Source organism: Nyctereutes procyonoides, unplaced genomic scaffold (assembly GCF_905146905.1).
Source record: "Nyctereutes procyonoides isolate TBG_1078 unplaced genomic scaffold, NYPRO_anot_genome, whole genome shotgun sequence".
Lineage (NCBI taxonomy): Eukaryota > Metazoa > Chordata > Mammalia > Carnivora > Canidae > Nyctereutes > Nyctereutes procyonoides.
In genome coordinates, this window is record NW_026575048.1 from 25,758,214 (window position 1) to 25,784,560 (window position 26,347).

The 26,347-nt window shown below is 37.3% G+C and overlaps 1 protein-coding gene across 1 annotated transcript in view; it reads left to right on the top strand.

The window, feature by feature from the left end:
- TTC27 (tetratricopeptide repeat domain 27) overlaps positions 1-26,347 on the top strand; it is a 177,449-nt gene that overhangs the window by 39,040 nt on the left and 112,062 nt on the right. The window contains exons 8-9 of the mRNA XM_055327505.1: positions 414-526; positions 4,752-4,818. Coding sequence (XP_055183480.1) covers positions 414-526; positions 4,752-4,818 — 180 coding nt within the window. The remainder of the gene's footprint in view (positions 1-413; positions 527-4,751; positions 4,819-26,347) is intronic.

The window sequence follows — 26,347 nt, forward strand, 5'->3', positions numbered from 1 at the left end:
GAGAGCATGAATGGGGAGGAAGAGAGGGAGAAGCAGGCTCCCTGCTGAGCATGGAGCCCAATGTGGGGCTCAGTCCCAAGACCCTGGCATCGTGACCTGAGCCAAAGATAGACACTTAACTGATTGAGTCATCCAGATGCCCCAAGAGTTGATATTTTGGATTAGAATATAGAGTAGAAAGATATGATTTTAAATCCTGATGCATCAGTAGAGGGTCTTGGGCTCCATTTCTACATAGTAAATTATCCCCAAATATGTGTTTCACAAGAAATAGCCTGTTGACCATATGTAGACGTTGTAGAATTTTTAAACAAAAAGATGAATTATCTCTCCTTAGTAATCAGTTGCATACAATGTGTTGAATGAATCAAATTTAAATTTTGGTCTAAATATTTTCTTTTGCGTTTCACCAGAATCTTGAGCTCAATGATGATACAGTTCTAAATGAGATAAAATTAGCAGATTGTGAACAGTTTCAGATGCCTGATCTGTGTGCTGAAGAGCTTGCTGTTATCCTTGGAATCTGGTAAGTCAATTACTTAGTTACTTTGAACACTGCGTATTGGTTCTTATGTGTTGAGGAAAACTTTATTCCAGGAGGTACACCGAGTTCTGGATGAATAGGGAATCTTATAATGCTTATGAGGATCAAGAATAGTGGGGCAATCAATTTTCACTAAACTACCAGTGCTCTCTACTGGGCAACCAAGTCAAGGGTTAGAGATTAGGAATTTCAGGAATCACCTTTGAGTTAGTATACTTCTCTTTTCTTCATAAGCAAGATTTCTTTGGTTAGCTTTAGCTAGGAGTAAACTTTTAATAAAGTATTTAGGAGAGTTGAGAATGATTATTTTGACCTTTGAGGTTATTTACAATCCAAAGGATAGAATTATTTCTTAATACTATTGAATCTTATGTGTGGTGGAAATAGTTTTTCCTTTTATTTTTATTTTCAATTTTGAAATAATTTCAAAATTCACTTTTCAAAAAAAGTGGCAAGGGGAAGGCATTGTAGAGAACTTTGGAGAATAATTTTCTAACATGATACTGTATCATCCCTGAATACTTACTTCAGTGCATGCTTCCAACAAACTAGGGTATTTTTTATAATAGCCACAATATGACTATCAAAATGAGGAAATAAATATTCATACTTTATTGTCACTTAATATTCATATCCCATTCAAGTTTTCCAGTTGTCCTAATAATCTCCTTTGTAGCACAGGACCCACTGTAAAATACATGTGTTTCTTTTAATTGTCCTGTCTCTCCAGTTTCCATCATGTCAGAATAGCTTGACTTTCATAGTCTTGACAGTTTTGAAATTTATAAGCCAGTTACTTTGTAGATTTTCCCCATTGAATTTGACCTATTTAAAAAAATTACAATTAGTTTGCATTATGCATCTTTAGCAGGGATATCAGAGAAGGGAAGTTTTGTGGTTCTTGCATCCTAGCAGTAGGACACAATTTTGATTTGTCCGTTTGTCCCACTACTGACTTTAACTTTGATCACGATTGAAGCAACGTTTGCCAGACGTCTCCATTTTTTTTTTAAGACGTCTCCATTTTTATAGAGTTTTTCTTTTTCACCTTTGTAATGAACATTTTATGGGAAGATGCTTTGAGATTATATCAGTGTCTCACTTCTCTGGAGAATGTTCAAAATGGAGTACTTCACAAAGTTGCAATATTTAGAACAGTCAAATTAGTAATAGATAACTTAAGAAAGGAGGGATTTGTTTAAAAAAAATTGTTATATAACTCAGTAGAGCTTATCCTTTTGTCTCCACCTCATAGCATTATACCTCTTTTTCACACTTCATTTACACAAAAGTTGAATATAGTCTTCCAGTCTTTTTGTTTGGGTAAAAGGGATCACACACATAGAGCTCTGTTTCTAAGCCCACATCTCTTGTTCTATCATATTATTTGATTCTAGTGACAGATTCTTTGCATACTAATGAAAAATTGTCTAATTCGTAGTGATGCTTAGTATATAATTAATATAAATAGCAACCATTTGTGAGCAGTTCCATGTGCTAGGAATTGCACCATGCACTTCTCACATTACCTCTCATTAATGTTCTAGCAACCTTAGAAGTTGCTTTCTCCATTTTTCAGATAGGAAATTGGGGTTCAACTGGCTGAATGACTTGCTGAGAATTACGAGCAGCAATTAGGGATTGAATCCAGGTTTTACTGACCTCAAATTCTGAGTTCTCCTTTATGTAATTTCTTAAAACATCATTTTAGCAAATTCATAATTGTCAGTGTATCAGAAAATTAAATCAAACAAAACATACATATTCCCAGGCATTCTGTCAATTGAGCTTTAGGTATGTATAATGAGTTAGACTTCATAGTTGAGAGAGGACTAAAAAATAAAAACAAAAAATTCTTGTTTTCAAATACTGTTTCTTCCCCCAAGTATAATATTGGTTGAATCTTAATATACGGAACAGTTAGAAGTGCTGAGTGGATTTTATAAGCAACTTAAATCTCCCCTGTTTGGTAGAAACAACTTGATTATTTTCTGAATCTTGGAGCACCTGATGCAGTGTTTATAAATGGGTAGGAAATCAGTGAATTGATGATTTACATGAACTGAGTTACCGTGGGAGTTGCAAACAATGGTTTTGCTATATTGCCTGACCTCTGTCTAATCCCCATGGCCATTTTCCCTGTGGAGAGGTGACTTGGACATTGTAGTAAGCTGTGTTAGATTAGAAAGGAAGGGCAGCCCCGGGTGGCTCAGCGGTTTAGCGCTGCCTCTGGCCCAGGGCCTGATCCTGGACACCCGGGATCGAGTTCCACGTTGGACTCCCTGCATGGAGCCTGCTTCTCCCTCTGCCTGTGTCTGCCTCTCTCTCTCTCTTTATGTATCTTTCATGAATAAATAAATGAATCTTAAAAAAAAAAAACACGATTAGAAAGGAAACAATGAGAAGGTGAATTCTTATAGATGGAAGATTGGTGAAACGATGGGGCTAGAAAAAAAGAGACAAAAAAACCAGACTCTTAAATACAGAGAACAAACTGGTGGTTGCCAGAGTGGCGATGGGTAAAATAAAAAAGGAGATTAAGAGTAGACTTATCTTGAGCACTGAGAAATATATAGAATTGCTGAATCATTATATTGTGTACCTGAAACTTATATAACACTCTGTTATATTATACTTATATTATACTTGAATAAAAAAAAAAACACAGTAACCACTATCCTCAATTTTGTATTTGTTATTTTCTTGCCTTTTCAAAAAAATATATTTACTCAAGTTTTTGTACTTCTTTTTTTTTTTTTTAATTTTTTAAAATTTATTTATTTATGATAGTCACAGAGAGAGAGAGAGAGAGGCAGAGACACAGGAAGAGTTGGAGAAGTAGGCTCCATGCACCGGGAGCCCGATATGGGACTCGATCCCGGATCTCCAGGATCGTGCCCCGGGCCAAAGGCAGGCGCCAAACCGCTGCGCCACCCAGGGATCCCCCCGTTTTTGTACTTCTAAGTCAGTTTCATTTTGTTTCATTTTGTTTTTTTCTGAGCCTTATAAAAGTGATATCTTACTATGTGTAGTCTGATTTTTTCTCATTATGTTTTTATGATTCATTCCTTTTTATATGTAGCTATAATTTACTTTGGATTATAGCATCCCACTGGGTGAATATTTCTCAGTTTATCAGTCTTTTTTTGGACATTTGGATTATTTCAAGATTTTTTTTTTCCTGTTGTACACAATATTACTATGGATATTTTGTATATGGCTCCTGGTACAGCTGTTCAAGAATTTCTCTGGGCTCTATGAAATTATTATTGAGCTAAGATACATGAAGATTTCACTTTACAAGATAGTGATAAATTGTTTAGTAAAATCATCTGATCAAATTATACTTGGATCAGCAGGATCTGAGAATTCCCATTTTCCTGCCTCTTTGACAGCCTCTTAAATTTTGCCTAATGATTACAGTGATATTTTAATTTTTTTGGCATGAGTTTGATAATTAGGAGCTGGTTCCATGTTCATTCTTTTCTTTCTGAGGCTGCCAGATTCAATTTCTTTTTCCTAGTAAAATAAATTATGTTAGCATTTAGTATACCAACCACCTTTAGTCAGCATTTAAAAATATTTTTAAAAATTCAAAAAAAATTTTTTTTAAGATTATTTATTTGAGAGAGAGAGTGAGCGAGTACAAGCAGGGGGAGTGACAGAGGGAGAGAGAAGCAGGCTCCCTGCCGAGCAGGGAGCCCTATGTGAGGCTCTATCTCAGGACCCTGGGATTGTGACTCAAGCTGAAGGCAGACGCTTAACCACCTAACCAGCAGGGCACCCGTTGTCAGCATTTTTTGTTCTCAACATTTTTCAAAGAGATTTTATTTATTGATCTATTTTGTGGGAGGTGGGCAAAGAGAGAGGGAGAGAGAGAAACCCAAGTGGACTCTCCATTGAGTGCAGAGCCCAGTGTGGGACTTGATCTCACAATCCCGAAATCGTGACCTGGGCTGAAACCAAGAGTTGGACGCTTAACCGAATGGTCCATCAAGGTGCCCCTATTTGTCAGCATTTTATTGCTTATTTATTATATTTAGTGTCATACTTATCTTTGGCAAACTAATATCTACATTTGTATATAATGCAATAGTATTAAAATATGTGCTTTGAAATAAAGTTTATGTTGCTTTTTTAAAAATAATATTTCATTAGTTACAACATGCATTTTAGAATTAATTTGCTCTTTTTTTAAAATTTAAAGCACAAATTTCCAAAAGAATAACCCAGTGCATAAGTTAACTGAAGAGGAGCTGCTGGCATTTACATCAGTGAGTAATGTCTTGTCCTTTCCATTTCATGTTTTTCCTTGTATGTGATATTGCTTCTCATATATTCTTGCCTAAGATTGCTCATGTTGAAACACTGCCATGTAGGGAAATTAAGGAGAAAAGAAAACCTCACCATTTTAATTTCCAAACTGCGTATATCTTGCTGTGGATGTAAACATAAGCATTTTTCTTCGTATTTGCTTGGATTTGAGGGCAGTGGCCAAATATTTCTTGTTCATTGTTTGATCCCAGGGCCCGATAGGTGCTCCATGTCCAATGAATAAATGAAATGACAGAGCAAGAGTCTGAATCCTCACTCCAAGACCACTGTAGTATGAAACTCTTTTGTCTAAAACTGAGGGTGATGCCTGCATAGATGGGATGAGAAAGAGGAGTTAGAGAGCAAGGACCAGAAGCAGGAGGGTGAGGGTTATATGGACTGAGAAAGTAGGGCAGTGTCAGGAACATGAAGTGCTCATCAGCATCCCCCACTGCAGCGCTGTCCAGAGACAGGCCGTGGGCACTGATGATCAGGGGTGCATCACTCAGCTCTAGGACAGTTTCGGTGCAGTATTGGACATGTAGTCCCCTCGTTATAGGGAATTAAGGAGGGAATGGAGTGTAAGAAAATAAAATTGATAGATAAAGACTACAGTTGGAGAAGAATGGCAGTGAAAAGGAAAGCTTGGGATCCCTGGGTGGCGCAGCGGTTTGGCGCCTGCCTTTGGCCCAGGGCGCGATCCTGGAGACCTGGGATCGAATCCCACGTCGGGCTCCTGATGCATGGAGCCTGCTTCTCCCTCTGCCTGTGTCTCTGCCTCTCTCTGTGACTATCATAAAATAAAAAAAAAAAAGAAAGAAAAGGAAAGCTCGAGTAATAAATGAGGATTTGAGATCAAAGAAGGCTTTTCAAGAACAGAAAAGTCACATACCAAAGGGTCAGACATCATCTTCTTAGCTTTATGGATAAAAAGATAATGTACATCTTTGATGAGCACAAGTTGCTGAAGATAATTTTTTCAAAGGCATTTTTATTATCATAGTTAAAATTAAGAGAGAATTCTGATGTTTTCTTTCTTTGTTATTTTTCAGATAAGGCAAAAATGAAGTATTTTTATCTGGTAGAAAAGCTAGCTTACTTTGTATTGTAATATGAATTTTGCAAGTTACTGCTTTCTGCCTATGGTTTTGGAACTGGTTGGATGTGAATCCTTTGAGTCCTCTGGGTGCCTGTTTTTATTTTCTCACTTCAGTATCTTAGGAATCTTTAGTGTTTATGATGATAGCATATCTGTGTTTAGGTAACTATGTAGAAATGTCCCTGTTTTCTCTATACTATAAGGAATTTGACAAGTAAAGTGTTTAACATTTTTTAAAATACTAATTTAAGGGATCCCTGGGTGGCGCAGCAGTTTGGCGCCTGCCTTTGGCCCAGGGCGCGATCCTGGAGAGACCCGGGATCGAATCCCACGTCGGGCTCCCAGTGCATGGAGCCTGCTTCTCCCTCTGCCTGTGTCTCTGCCTCTCTCTCTCTCTGTGACTATCATAAAAAAAAAAAAATACTAATTTAAAAAATGATCCCGTGTTTCCTATTTACCCAGCTAATCTCTATTGAATACTGAATATATGTCAAGCTTTGTGCTGGTCATTGGGGATACAGTATCAACAAAGTATTTTCCTTCTTGGCCTTTACATTGATTTACATTCTTGTGGGAACAATACACAGTATACAAAGAGAGAAATAATATATTTGACAGATGTGCTCTGGAGACATATAGAACAGGGTAAGGGAATACGAATGGCACGGGGGGATGGCTGTTTTAGTCAGGTGGCGGGAAGGATCTCAGTGGGAAGGTGATCCATGAAGTGAGGCTCAGGGAAAGATGTGGAGGATCTGGAATGGTGGTGAGTTTGAGTTACCATAGGGAAGTACAGAGCTGGATGAGGACAAGTGTCTAGATGATGAACGTGACCAGGATGCTTGGGTGTTTGGGTTTCTTCCGATAACTGGGGTAAACAGGATGTAACATGTGCTAGGAAGTGTTCCTGCTGGCCTCTTGTGGGGCGGGGGTCCATAATAACATCTTCTTGGGACTGGTCTTAGTGGTTTATCAAGGTATATGTATTAGCCATAGTTATCCTAAAAAGACACTAAAATATTTGATTTATAAACAGGCAGTTAAATGTATTTTAGCATTTCGAGTTGGTGGGTTTATTTCTTCCTTTAAAAAAACTTTTCCCTTTTTTCCTGTTTTTCTTTTTTAGTTATTCATTATTTTCATTTTTAAAAATTTTTTGCTTAAATTTGATTTAATTAACATATACTCTATTAGTTTCAGAAGTAGAGTTCAGTGATTCATCAGGGTTTTTTTTTTTTTTAAAGATATTATTTATTTATTCATGAGAGACACAGAGAGGCAGAGACACAGGTAAAGGGAGAACCAGGCTCCATGCAGGGAGCCCAATGTCGGACTCCATCCCAGGTCTCCAGGATCACACCCTGGGCTGAAGGTGGCGCTAAACCGCTGAGCCACCCTGGCTGCCCTCATCAAGTTTTTTTTTTTTTTTTTTTTTTTTAAGATTTTATTCATGAGAGACACAGAGAGAGGGGCCGAGACATAGGCAGAGGGAGAAGCAGGCTAGGCTCCCTATGGGGAGCCTGACATGAGACTTGATTCCAGGACTCCAGGATCACAACCTGAACCAAAGGCAGATGCTCAACTACTGAGCCACCCAGCGTCCCAGTGATTCATCAGTCTTATATAACACCCAGTGCTCAATTCACCACTTGCCCTCCTTCATGCCCGTCACTCAGTGACCCCATCCCTCCTTCCCACCCCTCCAGCAATCCTCGGTTTGTTTCCCAGAGTTGAGAGTCTCTTATGGTTTGCCTTTCCGATTCCATGCCCACCCCTGCCCCTGTCTTGTTCCTTTCTACTGTGAAGTACTTCTGAAATAATAACTCTAGTAATCTCTGGGGTAGGTAACTCATCTCCTAACTTGCAGTGAAGGTGATAAATTTGAGTTTTATACTTTCCCCCCAAGAACTTTATAACTTTTTTGTTCTCTGTCCTCTTCCAACTCTCATCCAAGTCAGACGTGACCTGGGGACTGATCCCTTTGGAGGAAAGCTGTTTGATTATTACAGTGATGCATAGTGCCAGGCATGACTCTTCCAAGGAGATGAGGTTTTTTTATTTTATTTTTTATTTATTTATTTTAAATATTTTATTTACTTATTCATGAGAGAGACACAGAGAAAGAGAGGCTGGCAGAGACATAGGCAGAGGGAGAAGCAGGCTCCCTGCAGGAAGCCCAATGTGGGACTTGATCGTGGGACTCTGGAATCACGTCCTGAGCCAAATGCAGATGCTCAATCGCTGAGCCACCCAGGCGTCCCAGGAGATGAGTTTTTTAGTTCCAAGTAAATCTTTAATTCATAAGAAGTAGGGCAAGGAACTTCTATGTGAAGAGGACTTTTAGGAGCCCCAGCAATACTTTGTGATCTGCACCACTCCCTTCTTTTGTTGATTCCAAAGGAAGCATACAGCCTACACTAGAAAAATCCAGATGAAGCCTTGTCAACTCCTCCTTGCATTTATTGATCCTTCCTCCTATCCATTCTTTGTGTATGATACTGAAGCAGATAATAAGAGGAATTAGAGGCGCACCTAGGTGGCTCAGCAGTTGAGTGTCTGCCTTTGGCTTAGGGCATGATCTTGGGTTCTGGGCTCGAGTCCTGCATCGGGCTCCTTGGAGTGAGCCTGCTGCTCCCTCTGCCTCTCTCTCTGTCTCTGTCTAAAATTTATATCCTATATAATTGACTCACCTATATATAAATATCCCTTATCTTTTACTCCCAAAGAATATTTTAGGCAAAAGAGAACACTTTTGTGTTCGTCCTATCCCTTTTCTGAACTCTTGAACTTCTTTCTGTGCCTTTTTCTTAACAAGGCTCATATTTGGGCTTATAATTATTTATATATATTCCTTATCCCTCCCACAAGACTATAAACTCCCCATTTCAGGGACAAGGCTTTGTTCTCTCGGTCTTCTACAAGACCCAGTATAGTACAATGCTTCAGTCATAGCTGTTGCTCAATAATGGATGCAGAAGAAGAGAATGAATGAAATATATTTGACCCCTGGAAAGGATTTCTTTCTTTCCTATAACTTGATGCTCTATTGCTTCCCTTAGTTTTTATCATTTTAGGTAGTGCTATGTGATGTGAAGGATAACTACTTGTTTTATCTTGTTTTAACTCCCTTGTTTTAGGAAGGGATATGCCCCTTCCTCATCATTGAAATCTTGTTTTGAGGATCAAATTCAAGAATGTCCTGAAAGTACCTTTACGTAAAATCGAGCTGGTGCACCCATAGCATTCAGGGATGAGCAGGGCCATCTGATTGCTGGTTTGTAGGAGAGCATTCTGTTTTCAAGGAATAGGAATTCCTAAGTGGATAAGACCTGTTTGAAATTGGCAGTAGATGTGGGAGAGAAGGGAGCAGAGAGGAAAGAAATGGCATATTCTTTCTTGCTGGGCATCCATTTCCCTTCTGTGGCAACAGTGTGGTGGCCTGGAACTAAGGGTATCAACTATTGAGACTATGAAGTGTCTTTGGTTAATAGAAGTGCAAGAATAACACAAGTCTTAATATTTCTGCCCCTGGATTGTAAGCACTTGAAGGGATGGGGGCCATAGTTACTGGCTATTTGTTAAATATTTATTGAATAAACAAATGAATGGCTCATTATTCTTGAGTTTTGTTCAGTTTCAATAAACTGTCTTAAAGTTTACTAAAATGGTAAAATCTTTTTTTGGGGGGGAGAAATTTTTAGTAGTGTTTTCCTATTGGTGTAGCATGTTGAAATATATGAGAGATATGTTGGGAGAATGTTTTAGTTCAGCAATGTCAGAAGCTTATCCTAAAAGGAATACTTTATTTTTTTAAGGTTGTCATAATGTAGTGCTGTTCCTGAGATATTTGATCCACACATTTTAGGAAAACTGAATGACTCATAGTAAAAATAACCCATATTGTTTTAGAGAACCATTTATGTTGTATCGGCTTGATAATTTAAAATTAGCTGTTATCTACGTTATTTCCTTTCAGATGGGCCAAGTCAGTGACATTCAGTAATGCTTTTAATTTCCTTTCATTGTTGAAAATGGGAACAATTTAGTTAATTCATACAGGTGTTTCAGTTTTCATTGGCAAAAGTTTTGCTTAAGTGTAAATTGATACTGGCAGCCTGCCTTCTGAGTGTCTGCCTGAAGCCCCAAAGTCTCTGTAAATGAAGAAAGGAAAAAGAACTGTAGAAGTTATATGTTATATTGTGTGTATTTTCTCTTTCTGCTATTAATTTTAAAGCTATTTAATAAATGCTTATCTATGAACATAAAATAGTTTGCAAGCCATTTTTACAGATAAAAATGATTGCCTATATTTCTTTTAGGGCATACTCATTAATTTTCTAAGATAAGCAATAGAACTTTGCAAGATAGCTGTGATATTTCTGATAGTTTATGTTAACATTACATGATGACACATTCTATATTAAGCAGGTATAGCTCAGGATTTTGATTTTCTTTCTGGTTTGAATATTTGTCTTTCAAAATGTTACTTGTACATTTTAATTTAATTTAATAAGCATTTATTGATAATGAACATTGTGATCTCTGAGTTAAGTTGGTAACTTTTTTTTTTTTTTAAAGATTCTATCCATTTATTCATGAGAGACAGAGAGAGAGAGAGAGAGAGAGAGAGAGAGAGAGAGAGAAAGAGAAAGGCAGAGGCACAGAGGGAGAAGCAGGCTCCATGGAGGGAGCCCGATGTGGGACTCAATCCCGGTTCTCCAGGGTCAGGCCCTGGGCTGAAGGCGGCGCTAAACCGCTGAGCCACCGGGGCTGCCCTAAGTTGCTAACTTTTAAAGAAGAGATAAACATGCTTTATTTTTTCTCTCAGTTCATAGGTTAACTGTTATTAAACAGGATTATTAAATATTTTTGACTGTAGTTGAACTGAGTTCCTTGTATATATCCTACTTCAGGAATAGACAGAATGAATAATAGGATTAGTGGGATCAAAGCTCTTCTTACCACCATCTACTTTGGTCACTGCTAGACTTCTCTCTCCACTGTTAACCATGGCTTAAGGTTAATACTTATTTGTGGGTTTACTTCTATTTTTTAAAAAAAGATTTTATTTATTTATTCATGAGAGACACACACACAGAGAGAGAGAGAGAGAGAGGCACAGACAGAGGCAGAAGCAGGCTCCATGCAAGGAGCCCAATGTGGGACTTGATCCCGGGTCTCCAGGATCACACCCTGGGCTGAAAGTGGCGCTAAACCGCTGAGCCACCCGGGCTGCCCTGTGGGTTTACTTCTAGTCGTGTTAGAGTAACTGTCCTGATTTTGAACTTCAACTGTAAGCAACTACAAAACTGGACAAAATATTTGAAGCAGCAAGTACAAAATGGGATATTAAGTCATAACCAAATAGTGTTTATCTCAAGAGTGCATAATTGGATTAATATGAAACAATCAATGCAGTTCATCCTGTTAGTATAGTAAAAGGGAAAAGCCAAATGATTATCTCAATAGAAGCACAAAATCAGGGGTACCTGGGTGACTCAGTGGTTGAACGTCTGCCTTTGGCTCATGTCACGATCCTGGGGTCCTGGGATTGAGTTCCGCATTGGGCTTTCCGCAGGGAGCCTGCTTCTCCCTCTGCCTCTCTCTGTGTCTCTCATGAATAAATGAATAAAATCTTTAAAACAAATCAAATCTTTAAAAAAAAAGCATGTGAAAAATTTTTAACAAACCTTATATTATAATTTTACTTATAAAGTGTGTTTGAATATATATTATATTAATATGTAGAATATCAATATAAATGTTACATAATATTTTATTATATTCTTAGTAAACTAGGAATAGAAGGGAATGTCAACCTAGTAAGGAACATCAATGAAGAATCTCTATTTTTGTTTTTTAAGATTTATTTATTTATGAGAGAGAGAGAGAAAGGCACAGGAGGAAGGAGAAGCAGGCTCCATGCCAGGAGCCCGATGTGGGACTTGATCCCGGGAATCCAGGATCGCGCCCTGGGCCAAAGGCAGGCGCCAAACCGCTGAGCCACCCAGGGATCCCCAAGATTCTCTATTTAAATCGCTATGGACGGGCAGCCCAGGTGGCTCAGCAGTTTGGCGCCACCTTCAGCCCAGGGCATGATCCTGGAGACCCCGGATTAAGTCCCACATCAGGCTCCCTGTGTGGAACCTGCTTCTCCCTCTACCTGTGTGTCTGCCTCTCTCTCTCTCTCGTGAGTAAATAAATAAAATCATAAAAAAATAAAATAAAATAAAATAATTATTGAAGAAAAACAACCTTTCCTCAAGATCAGGAAAATGGCACTTCAGTTCTCCATAGAATTGGAAATCCCAGCTAGTGCAGTAAAACATGAAGAGGATGCAGAAGGTATGGGGATTGGAAAGGAAGCTATAAAACTATCATTATGTATAGATGACACAATTGTATACATAGGAAATAGTAAAGAATTGATACAAAAGCTACTGGAAGTAATAGGCGAGATCTGAGAAGAATTCAAGGTCAATTAAAAGAAGAATCAGTTGTGTCGCACCTGGGTGGCTCAGTTGGTTAAGTGTCTGCCTTCAGCTCAGGTCATGATCCCAAGGTCTTGGAATTGAACCCCAATTTTGGGTTCCTGCTCAGTGGGGAGTCTACTTCTCCTTCTTCCTTTGTCCCTCCCCCTGTTCGTGCTCTCTCTCTCTCTCAATCTCTCACTCTCAAAAAGATAAATCTTAAAAAAAAAAATCAGTTTTATTTATATATTCCTAGCAACGAATAATTGGGAAAGACATTTTAAAATTATTTAGAATAGCATAAGGTATCAAATATTTAATGGTAAATTTAACTGAAGTATATGACTTGTATACTAAAAATGACATAATGCTATGAGAAATTAAAGAAGATCTAAATAAATTGAAAAGTCACAATATCCATAGATTGGAAGACTCAATATTGTTGAATTGATAGTAATCCCAAAATTGAGCTATAAATTAAATCTAATAGTGTTCAGATTCCCAGTGGGCTTTTTTTCTTTTCAGAAATCAACAAGCTGATTCTAAACTTTATTTGGAGGACTTCAGCTTTTGTCATGGCCAAGTAAGCTCTGATTGGAACCATCTTTCTGCAGATAAAAATGACAAACTATGGGCAAAATGCAAGAAATAAAAAAACAACTACATGATGACAGTTGAGAATGAGCAAAGGCAGAAGGATTCTGGAGATGATTTTTTTTGATTGGAAGAAAAGAATGACATTGGGTGGTTTTCTTGTTTCTCTCCTATGGCTGAATCCCATTGTCTTACGTGCAGGGCAACTAAAACTCTGATAGCAATTCGGCAGTCTTTCTGAGGACAAACATTGTGGTTACCATGCTGCTGGAATGTGAGGAAGAACATTTCATAAAGGAGAGCGTCACAGATGAGGATTCTTCCATTTTGTCTGTAAATGTTTAAGTCTGGCTCACTCTTGAGCTATGCATGTGTAGGGTACACTCTAAGCAGCTCAGTTAATGACAAAGGAACTCAGATGAAATTCTGAGCAGCCACCTAAGAGACTATGTGTACATAATTAGTCAAATCAGGTTATGTGTTAAAACGTAAAAAGCCAACACTTTGTAACAGAACAACCGAATTCACGCTCAAGAGTATAACATTCAACAGTCATTAAGAAGGGTACATGATGAAATGAGTACTGAGTGTTATACTATGTATTAGCATATTGAATTTAAATAAAATAAAAATTTTTTTAAAAAAGCATTTACAATATGTAGGATATCATCCACAATTGTTCAGCAAATGAAGAATGAAGAAAATGTGAGCAATTTATAAGAGCAAAGTCAATGGAGACCAAGTCCAACATGACCTAGATGTTGGAATTAACAGACAAGGATTAAAGAAATTCTTTAATAAAATTAGGTAACATAAAGGAAAAATTTTCTTAATAGTCCCAAAGAGGAATTTATAGAAAAAAAATGGGAAGTATAAGAAACCACAGGGAAATCTTAAAACTGAACATACGATATGTAAAATAAAAATTCTCTGGATGAAATTTACAATTGAATGGAGATGATACAAGAGAGAGTTAGAGAACATGTAGATCAATAGAGGCTAACTTGTGTGAAGAACCAGAAAGACAGGGAAGATAAAAATAATGAATAAGACCTCTTGGATATGTGGGATAGTATCAGAACATTCAACATACAAGTTGAATTGGAGCCAGAAGGAAAGAGAGAATAGAGCAAAAAAACAATTTGAAGAAATACTGGCTAAAACATTTCCCAAATGTATGAATCTTCAATATTTATGGATTCAAGAAGCACCCTGAGACCTAAGCAGTGTGAAACAAAGTAAATCAGGCCTGAGTATGTTATAGTCAGCCTAGTAAGATAAAACATAAAGAGAACATCTTGATAAGAAACAGAGAAAAGTGACACATTAAAGGAAAAAAAGATTGCAAATATCTCTAACTTCGGAAGCTATGGAGGGCAGAAGACCGTGAACAGCATTTTTAAAGTGTTCAAATGAAAAATGTGTCAACTCAGAATTCTATACTTAGTAAAAATATCTTTCAAGAATTATGGCCAGGATGTGTCTGGGTAGCTCAGTTAAGCAGCTGACTCTGGATTTTGGCTCAGGCCATGATCCTAGGGTCCTGGGATTGAGCCATGTGTCAGACTCCACAGTCAGTTGGGGAGTCTGCTTCCTCTTTCTTTCTCTCCCACTGTCCCTCCCACATTCATGTGTGTGCATTCTCTCTCTGTTTCAAATAACTAAATAAATCTTAAAAAAAAAGAATTGTGGCCAAATGAAGACCTTTTTAGATGAAAGAAAACTAAGAATTTATTGTCAGCAAGCCCTTACTGTTAAAAAAAAATGCTAAATGAAATTTTTCAGGCTGAAGTGAAATAATTTCATACAGACACCTAGATGTTTAGTGAGAAATAGAGAGTATCTGAAATGGTAAATATGTGGATAAGTATAAAGAACATCATTTTCCTTACAGTATCTTTAAGGTCTATATTTCTATCTAAAATTATGAAATTCTCTCTTGGCATTTTCTAAACTATGTAGAAAGCATGCAAGGGGTGGATAAATATATTGACATGATTACAAGTTTTCTACATTTTATGTGAAGAATTACACTATTCTAAGAACATCATGGACAAATAAAGATACTGTCATTCTAGAGCAACAATTTACAAATACAAAAGCATCTAGGGGCACCTGGCTTACTCAGTTGGTAGAGTATACAACTCTTGATCTCAGGGTCATGAGTTCAAGCCCCATGTTGGGCATGAAGCCTACTTAAAAAATAAATTATTAAAAAAAAAGGAAAACCATCTAGCTAAAACTCCAATGCTATGTTAAAATGGCAATCTGAAATACATTCAAATAACCCCAAAAGAAAGCAGGAATGGCAGTATAATAGGATTACAAATGCATTCAACCATATCTATAATTGTGTTAAATGTTAATGGATAAATATTCCAAATAAAAGTCAAAGGTTGTCAGAATGGAAAAAAAAAAACAACCCAAGATACAAGTATATGATCTAAGAAATGTATTTTATTTTATTATTATTATTTTTTAAAGATTTATTTTTTATTTATTTATGATAGACACACAGAGAGAGAGAGGCAGAGACATAGGCAGAGGGAGAAGCGGGCTCCATGCTGGGAGTCTGACGTGGGACTCGATCCCGGGACTCCAGGATCGTGCCCCGGGCTAAGGGCAGGCGCAAAACTGCTGAGCCACCCAGGGATCCCCCTAAGAAGTGTATTTTAAATATAAAGACTCAGATTGAAAATAAATGGATAGAAAATACTATCCCATGAAACATTAAATATAAAACGTCTGGATTTGTTAAATTAATATCAAATGAAATGGGTTTCATTACAAAGACTATTTCCAGAGACAGAGAGGGCTATTTCATAATAATAAAGGGAAAATTTACCAACAATACATAATAATCATAAATGTATATGTGCTTAATAACAGCTAACAACATAAGAAGCAAAAATTGGTAGAATTAAAGTGAGAAATAGATAATGTCACAGTCATATTTGGAGATTTTTAACATTTCCCTCAGCAATTGATAGGACAACTAGACAAAAACACTGATAATAATAATAGATAATTTCAAGAATACTACCAACCAACTTGACTGAATTGATATTTATAGAACAACACACTCAGAGTACATGTTTTTTTTCAAGTGCATTTGATATGTTCAACAAGACCATATACTGGGGCAGTTAAATAAGTTTCAATAAAAAAAATAAGCATCATATGGAATATGTTCTCTTTTCGCAGTGGAATTAAAGTTTACATAAATAACTTTGATATCTGAAAAAACTTTAAATACTTGGAAACCAAATAAATAAACAACATACTTAATCTGTGAATCAATAAAGAAATCACAAAGGAATTTATATATAAAAATCTGTCATTTACCTAAATTTCCTAATTTTCTTAAGGTAAAATTGTTGTAGCTTTGGGGTGATGAGCAGTTTTCAGCTAGGACACTAAGTCCGTGAACCATAATAGAAAAACTGGGATGCTTGGGTGGCTCAACAGTTAAGCATGTCTGCTTTCGGCCCAGGGCGTAATCCTGGAGACCCGGGATCGATTCCCAATTGGGCCCCCTGCGTGAAGCCTGCTTCTCCCTCTGCATATGTCTCTGCCTCTCTTTCTGTGTCTCTCATGAATAAATAAATAAAAGTTTAAAAAAAAAAAACCTGGATAAAAAGATTTTTTGGACTTCATTTAAATTAAAATCTACACTTTGAAGGACATCATTAAGAAAATGAAAGACAAGGGCACCTGGGTGGCTCAGTTGAGCATCTGCCTTCACCTCAGGTAATGATTCCAGGGTTCTGGCATAGAGTCCCACGTTGGCTCCTTGCTCAGCAGGGAGTCTGCTTCTCCCTCTCCCCGTGCCCCTCTCCCAAGCTCATGCTCTCTGTCTCTCCCTCTAATAAATAAATAATATCTTAAAAAAAAAAAAAAGAAAAGGTAAGTCTGAGCAAATATTCACAGTACATGTATCTCATAAAGGACTTGTTTTCAGAATAAATAAAGACCTCTTCCAACTTAACAGGACAAAGCAATTGAAAATGGAGAAACGATTTGAACAGACCTTCCACCAAAGATATATGAATGACCAACAAGAATATGGACAATGCTTAATACCAGTAGTCATTGGGGAAAATGCATTTTATTTTAAAGATTTTATTTATTCATGAGAGACAGAGAGGGAGAGAGAGAGACAGAGACAGAGACATAGGCAGAGAGAGAAGCAGTCTCCACGCAGGGAACCAACCCAATGAGGGACTGGATCCCAGGTCTCCAGGATCACTCCCTGGGCTGAAAGCGGCGCTAAACCGCTGAGCCAACCGGGCTGCCCGGGAAAATGCATTTTAAAACTCCACTATATACCACTTAAAAGACTTCATACTATGTGAGGTAGTTGGAACTCTTATCTATTGTAAATGTAACATAATGCAAAATTGTATAATGACTGGAACACAGTTTGGTATTTTCTCATAGAGTTAATCATCAGTGCTACCTCTAGGTAGTTATCTAGGAGAAATAAAAATATGTCCCCACAAAGACATATATACATATGTTCATACCTGTTTTATTTTTTTTTAAAGATTTTATTTATTTATTCATGAGAGATTCTGGACTCTGGATCACGCCCTGAGCCAAAGGCAGCTGCTCAACTACTGAGCCACCCAGGCATCCCTGTTCATACCTGTTTAATTTATGATAGTTTAAAACTAGAGAAAACCCAAATGTCCATCAACAAGGGAGTAATAAACTACAGTACATCCACCTAAAGAAATGATACTGAGCAATTAAGAGAAATGAAGTGCTGATACATTTAACAGTATGAGTGAATCTGAAAAATATAATTTTGAGTTAAAGAAGCCTGATTCCATTTAGTTGGATTCTAGGGTAGATAAAACTAAATCATAGTGACAGAGAATAGATTACAGATTGGTTTCCAGGGAACTTTTCTGGCTAATAGAAATTTGTATATCTTGATTTTCATGGTGGTTGCATAGGTGTATACATTTGTGAAAACAGCAAAATCTACACTAAATATGGGTTTATTTTGTTGTACTGGTCTTACATTTCAATATAGTCACTAATAACCTAAAAGGGAATTATTTAGAGCTATAATATTATGATTGACGAGCTTATTAAGATCGATTTTGGTTTCAGTGTAGGTTAGTCCTTGTCATCAATTTCAGAAGTATAACACAAAATACAGCCTACCTGATGTGTTAAGTGGAAAGAATGTAGACAGAGAACAAAAGTAAGTTGCTCAATCTCCACATGTAGTATGAAGTTTACTTTTTTAAAAAAATCAAAAACATGCTAATTTTCCTCAAATATTATTGGAAACCTCTGTTCAAAAGAAACTTCAAATTCGGGTGGAGGAATATACAATTTAGTGCTCCACTTGTACTTTTGACCTTTAGCACCTAACACAGGTCATTGATGTGTTGAGTTGAATAGTCCCCCCTCTTGATTGAGTCATCAGAAACAGCAAACAAAGATAGTTAAGATGAATGTAAAACCTTAAGAATTCATGGGGAAGGAAACGTGTATAAAAATAACATAGGTAGGGTAGCCCCGGTGGCTCAGTGGTTTAGCGTCACATTCGGGCTGGGGCGTGGTCCCGGGATCAAGTCCCACGTCGGGCTCCCTGCATGGAGCCTGCTTCTCCCTCTGCCTGTGTTTCTGCCTCTCTCTCTCACTGTGTCTCTCATAAATAAATAAATAAAATCTTTAAAAAAATAGCATAGGTAATTGACATCTTCTAAAATACAGTGAGGTATTAATACAGAATTTCAAGCAACTTCTTGTGTTAATGGTGTTAAAATACAACTAATTAGACTTGAATTATTTTAAGTCTATAAATGCCATTTTTAGTAAAATCTATGTAAGGCCTGGAGATTAAAATATTGGTTGTGTGGCAGAATGTTAAGTTGGTTGAAAAATATATAGGAATTCTTTATATTTTCCTTGAAATTTTTCTGAAGGAGAAAAATAAAAAGTCAAAGTCAGAAAAACCTCTGGCACAAAACTATACAGAAAATGAGCAAAGCCCATCATTGCTTTATGGCCAGTTAAGCATTCTTATTTGAGGTTGAATATAAAAGCAGGCTCTCTGGGATGTGTTCAGATGACCATTGAACTTCTCTCAGCCTGCCTGTGTCTCACTGGGTTTCCCCCTCGTGGCTTGCCCCATATTGTCTGTTTCCTGTAGCAAAGAAAACGGGGAAGCATAATGAAATAAACCTAAACACATAGATTAAAATAAAGAAGGGGGACTCCTGGACCAGAGACCAGAGGCTCCCCTGGTCAGAGATCAAGAGGGATGGAATTACCTGACCTAATGGCACTTTCAGAACTTTCTACTAAGCCAAGACCCTCAAGCAAGACTGAAGGAATCCTGAATTCATGGTGTGGCCTTGCTGTGGCAGCAGAAACCATTTCCTCTGGAGAAAAACATCAACAGTCCCAAGTTAAAATTGAGCAGTGAGCTCACAATTAAAGATCAACAGAGAGAAGTCAGGCCACCAAGACTGAGAGTCCACAAAGACAACAGTTTTATGATTCATAATATAGACCAGCTATATATGGGATGTTTAAAGAAATAAAGCATGCACTAATCAAAAGATAGCTAAAATCTTTTGTTTACTAGATTTTTATAATTTGGGAGGGGAAATGTAACTTTTAGATTTTATTTTTTTTAAGAGAGCAAGAGTGTGTGCATATGCACATGAGCTGTGTGGGGAGGGGCAGAGGGAGAGAGAAAATCTTGAGCAGGCTCCAAGTCCAATGTGAGCCACCAGGGGGCTCAGTCTCATGACTGGGAGCTCATGACCTGAGCCAAAATAAAAAATTGGATGCTTACATGCAGAAGAATGAAACTAGACCACTCTCTTGCACCATACACAAAGATAAACTCAAAATGGATGAAAGATTTAAATGTGAGACAAGACTCCATCAAAATCCTAGAGGAGAACACAGGCAACACCCTTTTTGAACTTGGCCACAGTAACTTCTTGCAAGATACATCCACGAAAACAAAAGAAACAAAAGCAAAAATGAACTATTGGGACTTCATCAAGATAAGAAGCTTTTGCACAGCAAAGGATACAGTCAACAAAACTCAAAGACAACCTACAGAATGGGAGAAGATATTTGCAAATAACATATCAGATAAAGGGCTAGTTTCCAAAATCTATAAAGAACTTATTAAACTCAACACCAAAGAAACAAACAATCCAATCATGAAATGGGCAAAAGACATGAAGAGAAATCTCACAGAGGAAGACATAGACATGGCCAACATGCACATGAGAAAATGCTCTGCATCACTTGCCATCAGGGAAATACAAATCAAAACCACAATGAGATACCACCTCACACCAGTGAGAATGGGGAAAATTAATAAGGCAGGAAACAACAAATGTTGGAGAAGATGCGGAGAAAAGGGAACACTCTTACACTGTTGGTGGGAATGTGAACTGGTGCAGCCACTCTGGAAAACTGTGTGGAGGTTCCTCAAAGAATTAAAAATAGACCTGCCCTACAACCCAGCAATTGCACTGTTAGGGATTTACCCCGAAGATTCAGATGCAATGAAACGCCGGGGCACCTGCACCCCGATGTTTCTAGCAGCCATGTCCACAATAGCCAAACTGTGGAAGGAGCCTCGGTGCCCATCGAAAGATGAATGGATAAAGAAGATGTGGTTTATGTATACAATGGAATATTACTCAGCCATTAGAAACGACAAATACCCACCATTTGCTTCAACGTGGATGGAACTGGAGGGTATTATGCTGAGTGAAGTAAGTCAATCGGAGAAGGACAAACAGTGTATGTTCTCACTCATTTGGGGAATATGAATAATAGTGAAGGGGAATATAAGGGAAGGGAGAAGAAATGTGTGGGAAATATCAGAAAGGGAGACAGAACATAAAGACTCCTAACTCTGGGAAACAAACTAGGGGTGGTGGAAGGGGAGGGGGGGGTGGGAGTGAATGGGTGACGGGCACGGAGGGGGACACTTGACGGGATGAGCACTGGGTGTTATTCTGTATGTTGGTAAATTGAACACCAATAAAAATTAATTTATAAAAAAAAAATTGGATGCTTAACTGACTGAACCACCCAGGTGCCCCAGAAATAATTTGGAATTAAAAAACAGAATAAAAAAAATGCAACTCATGCTTATCCACACCAGAGAGGTGTTGTAAAACACCAGGAAGTTGTGTATGACACATGTTTCAGAAATTGTAGACTAAGAAACTCTTAGAAGTATACCTAAGAAACTCTTGCATCTGCATCAGTAGACATGTGTGTGAATGTCTAATAATAGCAACATTTGTCATCATGGTGGAGAAACTGGAAACAACCTAAATGATTGTTGATAGAAAGGACAAATAAAGGGATCCCTGGGTGGCGCAGCGGTTTGGCGCCTGCCTTTGGCCCAGGGCGCGATCCTGGAGACCCGGGATCGAGTCCCACATCAGGCTCCCAGTGCATGGAGCCTGCTTCTCCCTCTTCCTGTGTCTCTGCCCCTCTCTCTCTCTCTCTGTGACTATCATAAAAAAAAAAGGACAAATAAATTGTGATATTTTATATCATAATTATGAAATATTATACAACAGTGAAGTGAAAATAAATGGGCTATAGCTATAAGCAACAACATGGATGAGTTTTATAAATGTAATAAGAAAAACTAGTCTCAGATTCACAGGTGTTTATACTATTACACTTTATAACTTAAAGTTTAGTTAATTATAATCCTCTATATATCAAATAATAAAAAAATGAAATCTAAAAACTATTTTGAACAATGGCAAGATGGTTGAAATACTATTTGATAAACCAGCTTAAAGAATAAACAGTTCTGATTTCATTGCATACATTTTAATTTTAAAGTGAATCTTATTGCTGTTCATTAGGCTGGTGAGAAGCTGAATCAGTGATGATGGAGAACATTAATAGAAGGTAGAGGAAAAAGCCTTAAGAAAGAAAAGCTCCAGATACAGAAGGAATATATAGGACTTACAGTTAAGTTGGTAATACATCTGATGTTAAGGAGTCTTGTTCAAACGTGTGGCTTTGTGCTTCTGCTTTTGGCCATCACTGAAACTAAAGAAAGCTCTTAGACTTTTTGATATTATGAATTAACATGGTGTTCCAGCTTTAAAATAGTTCCTATGTTTTAGGTAGGTCTGTTTCTCATGACAATGTGAAAGGTGCATCTGGTAGTGCTGATGAACTGGCATCTCCAGAATGTAGGTTGTGTGTGTGTGTGTGTGTGTGTGTGTGTGTGTTTAGGCAGATAAATGACTCAACAGTTTGATCTCTCTCTGGTGTCTGCTTTCTATATGAATATCTGCAGAACAGAGAACAGATTTGAAAGTGAGCTTTGAATGTGTTGTAATGACAGGAGATTTGGAATCTCAGGATTTGCCAAGCATGCTCCTAGATATTGTGGAAGAAATAAAGGTATAAAACATAGGACTTGCCTGCGTGGAATTTTTAATTTAGCTCAGATCAGATAAACTTAGGGAAATGTAATTGGCAATACCAGGCAGTTTAAACCACAAATTGATAGTACAGATAAATAAATCCCCTGGCTGCTCAGAAAAGAAGAAAATATTTAGGACAGAGCAAAGAAGGCTTTGTTCACTAAGGGAGGATTTGAATTGGGCCTTGAAAGACAGATGGGGTTTAGATGGAGTGATAGCAAGAGCAAAGGCAAGGAGATGGTGAAGTGTGAGTTGTACTGGGTTCAGTTAACTGGATTGGAAGATTTAGTTAAGGCAATAGTGATTAGGGGAAAACAGATTTGTGACAGATTTTAAATGGTCTGTGGAGCAAGGCCTGGGAATTTGGGTTGCAGTTCTACTGGGGATAATTTATAGACTAAATTGGGAATTTTAAATTTATTGTCATTTGATACAGACTTTAACAATGGATGCTTTTTTAAATAGTTCATTAAGAAGGGGGAATACTTCTGCTCTTTATAGTATTTCTTTGTTCCTTGCATTGTAAGGTCAGCCTGACCTGGGTAGGCATCATCTGATTTGGCTTGAGTATAGCAAACAATTATGGACTCACAAAGAGAGCTCTGAATTGGCTTTGATTTATGGGTAGAAAAGCAGCTAGCTATCTGAAAGCTCCTTCCTTCACGTTTAAGGGAGCAGACTGTCTGGCTGTCATATAAAAGATCCCAGTGACCTCTGGTAGAAGATTATTGGAAATGTGCTGTGATAAGAGTGAAAAGGAAATTTGTTTTTAATAGAAACAACACTCCAGATTTTCTTTGAGGGTGTTACAGAATTTTCTTTACTGCTGTGCTGGGAATGATGGCAATGTTTCATATTGTGGAATTGTTAGCTACATAAAATAATGTGTGTGTGTGTGTGTGTGTGTGTGTGTGTGTGTGTGTGTGTGTATAGGTGTGTCATAATATTAAAATTTACTTTTTAGTGTGAGTTACAGTGGTACTCATTGGCTTTTTCATTTCAGTTAACTGAGTTTCCTTAGATGTTAGATTAGTTCTTCTTTTAGTATGAGTCTGAGCACCAGCCCAGGTGGTGTATCTTAAAGTGATAAGCTCCTGCTGAGGCATACAGAACAGTTTTCCTTTTGCTCTCAAAATATCTGCTTGTGAACACTTGCTTAAGTGAATTGATTCTTTAACTTATAAAACATATAAGTAAAAGTAAAAGAAATTATTAGAGTTTATTTCAACTATCATAGTAATAATATTTAGAGTATATGTTATAAGTTTATGATATAAATATGAATTAGTAATATTAATGAATGTTATAGAGTATATGAATATTGTACCCTTATAAAAGCTTGCTGGATCAGTGAATCGCCTTTCGTAGATTTTGGTCAACGAGAGTTGAGAAATGAGAGAACTTTTCTTATTTTTTATTTTTATTTTTTTTTGAGAGAACTTTTCTTAAAACAGTCACACAAATGTTACCACTCACATTTAGGTGGTTTCTGACCTTTGCCCTGGAGTGTGAAAATGGTGAGAATTACATCTCTTATACAAGTGTATGGTTGCAAATGACACAGCATTCTTTAGCACTGTCCTAATTTTCAAAGTACTGTGAGTTGAACACTCCAAATTTCTTACACTGCTGCTACTGCTTTTTTTTTTTTTTTTTTTTTACTGGATTTTTAGCTAGAAGTCATACTTCTATGATGCAGTATTTCATCAAATTACTTGAGTAAGCAGATTCTAAGTAAAAATAGATAGACTTTAAAAAGATAGCATATACAACCATATGGTTCCACTTACCTGAGGTACTTAGAATAGTCAAATGCATAGAATCAGAAGTAGAATGGTGATTGCCAGGGGCAGAGAATATTGGAGACTTGATATTTAATGGGTACAGGGTTTCAGGTACAAGATGGAAAGAGTCCTGGAGATTAGTTGGACAACCATGTAAATGTACTTAACTATAAACTTAAAAATGGTTTAAAAATATAAAATGGAAGAAACAGAAACAAGATGATAAAAAAAAGGTTAAGATGGTGAAGTGCCTTGGGGCATCTAGGTGGCTCAGTTGGTTAAGCATCTAACTCTGGATTTATGCTCAGGTCATAATCTTAGGGTTCTGGGATCGAGCCCCAAGTTGGTCTCTGTGCTCAGTGGGAAATCTACTTGAGGATTCTCCCCTTCCCTCTTCCTTTGTCCCTCCCCTGCTTCCATGCTGCTCTCTCTCTTTCTCAAATCAATCAATCTTAAAAAAAAAAGATGGTGGGGTGCCTGGGTGGCTCAATCAATTATGCATCTTACTCTTGATCTCAGTTCAAGTCTTGATCTTAGAGTTGTGAGTTCAAAGCTCTGTACTGGGCTCTGTGCTGGAGGTGGAGCCTACTTTACCATCTTACCTACTTTAAGATGGTAATTTTTATGTTCTATGTATTTTACCACAATTAAAAAAAACATTACAAAGAGAAAAAAGATAGCACCTACAATAAAGGTCAAAGACATGAACTTTCAAGAAATAAATCTTTCAGAAGATTTAGAAGACCTCTATCCTAAAATCTACAAAACCTTATAAGAGAGATTAGTGAAGACTTAAATGGGGGCATCTGCTGTATTCATGGAGGACTCAATATTTTAAAATTTCAAGTCTTTTTAAATTAACCTCTCAAATTATATAATCAGTGCAATCTCTAACAGAATCCCAGAGTTTGATATTTTGTTTTTATAGTTGTTGCTATTGTTTTTTTGGTTTTGTGGAACACAAGCTTACTTTAAAATTCATATGGAATAGCTAAGGCAATTGTGAAGAACTGAGCTGACCTACTTACATTGCCAGATAGCAAGCCCTGTTACAGAACTATATTATTGTTTATCATATTGTGGTCCTTGGGCTGGCAGCATCAGCATCACCTGGGAGCCTGTGAGAAATGCAGCTCCATCTCAACCCCTTATGGAATCAGAATCTCTGGGGTTGAGTCCAAAAAGTCTGTATTTTAACAATTTCTCCATGTAATTCTTAGGCAGTTTAAAGTTTGAGAAACATTGAATTAAGACATTTTGACATAAGAAAATACGAACCAACCAGTAGAACAAATAGAGAGTCCAGAAACAGATCCATACATACACGGTTCATCTGATTTATGACAAAGTTGGCATTGCAATACAATGAAAAAGAGTAGGCTTTTCAGTAAATGGTGTTGGATGATTTATATCCATATAGAAAAAGCTATCTTAAACCCTATATCATATTGTATATGTAAAAATCAATTCCAGCCTGAATATATAAAATTGAAAAGCAAAACTGTCAGGCTATTAGAGGAAAAAATATAGAACGTCTTTAAGACCTTAGGACAGTACAATAAAGCTCTAACCATAAAACAAAAATGATAAATTGGACCACATTAATATTAAGCACTTCTCTTTATCAAAAGATGCCATTGATATTTGTGAAGGACTTAGACCACTGCCTTGCCAGCCATTGTATGTGTTACATGAATGTTTGTCAAGAATATAAATAACAGGGCAGCCCGGTGGCTCAGCAGTTTAGGGCCACCTTCAGCCCAGGGCCTGATCCTGGAGACCCAGGATTGAGTCCCACGTCGGGCTCCCTGCATGGAGCCTGCTTCTCCCTCTGCCTGTGTCTCTGCCTCTCTCTCTGTGTCTCTCATGAATAAATAAATAACATCTTAAAAAAAAAAGAATATAAATAACATATTATCCTCCTCCAACAAAAAGGTACTTGTATTCAAAAAATACAAACTTGACAAATTAATAAGAAAAATTCTGACAACCCAGTAGAAAAAAAGAGGCAAAGGACTTCAACAAGGACTCAATAGACTTTACAGTGGTCATTAACATATTAAAAGGTGCTCAGCTTTATTAGT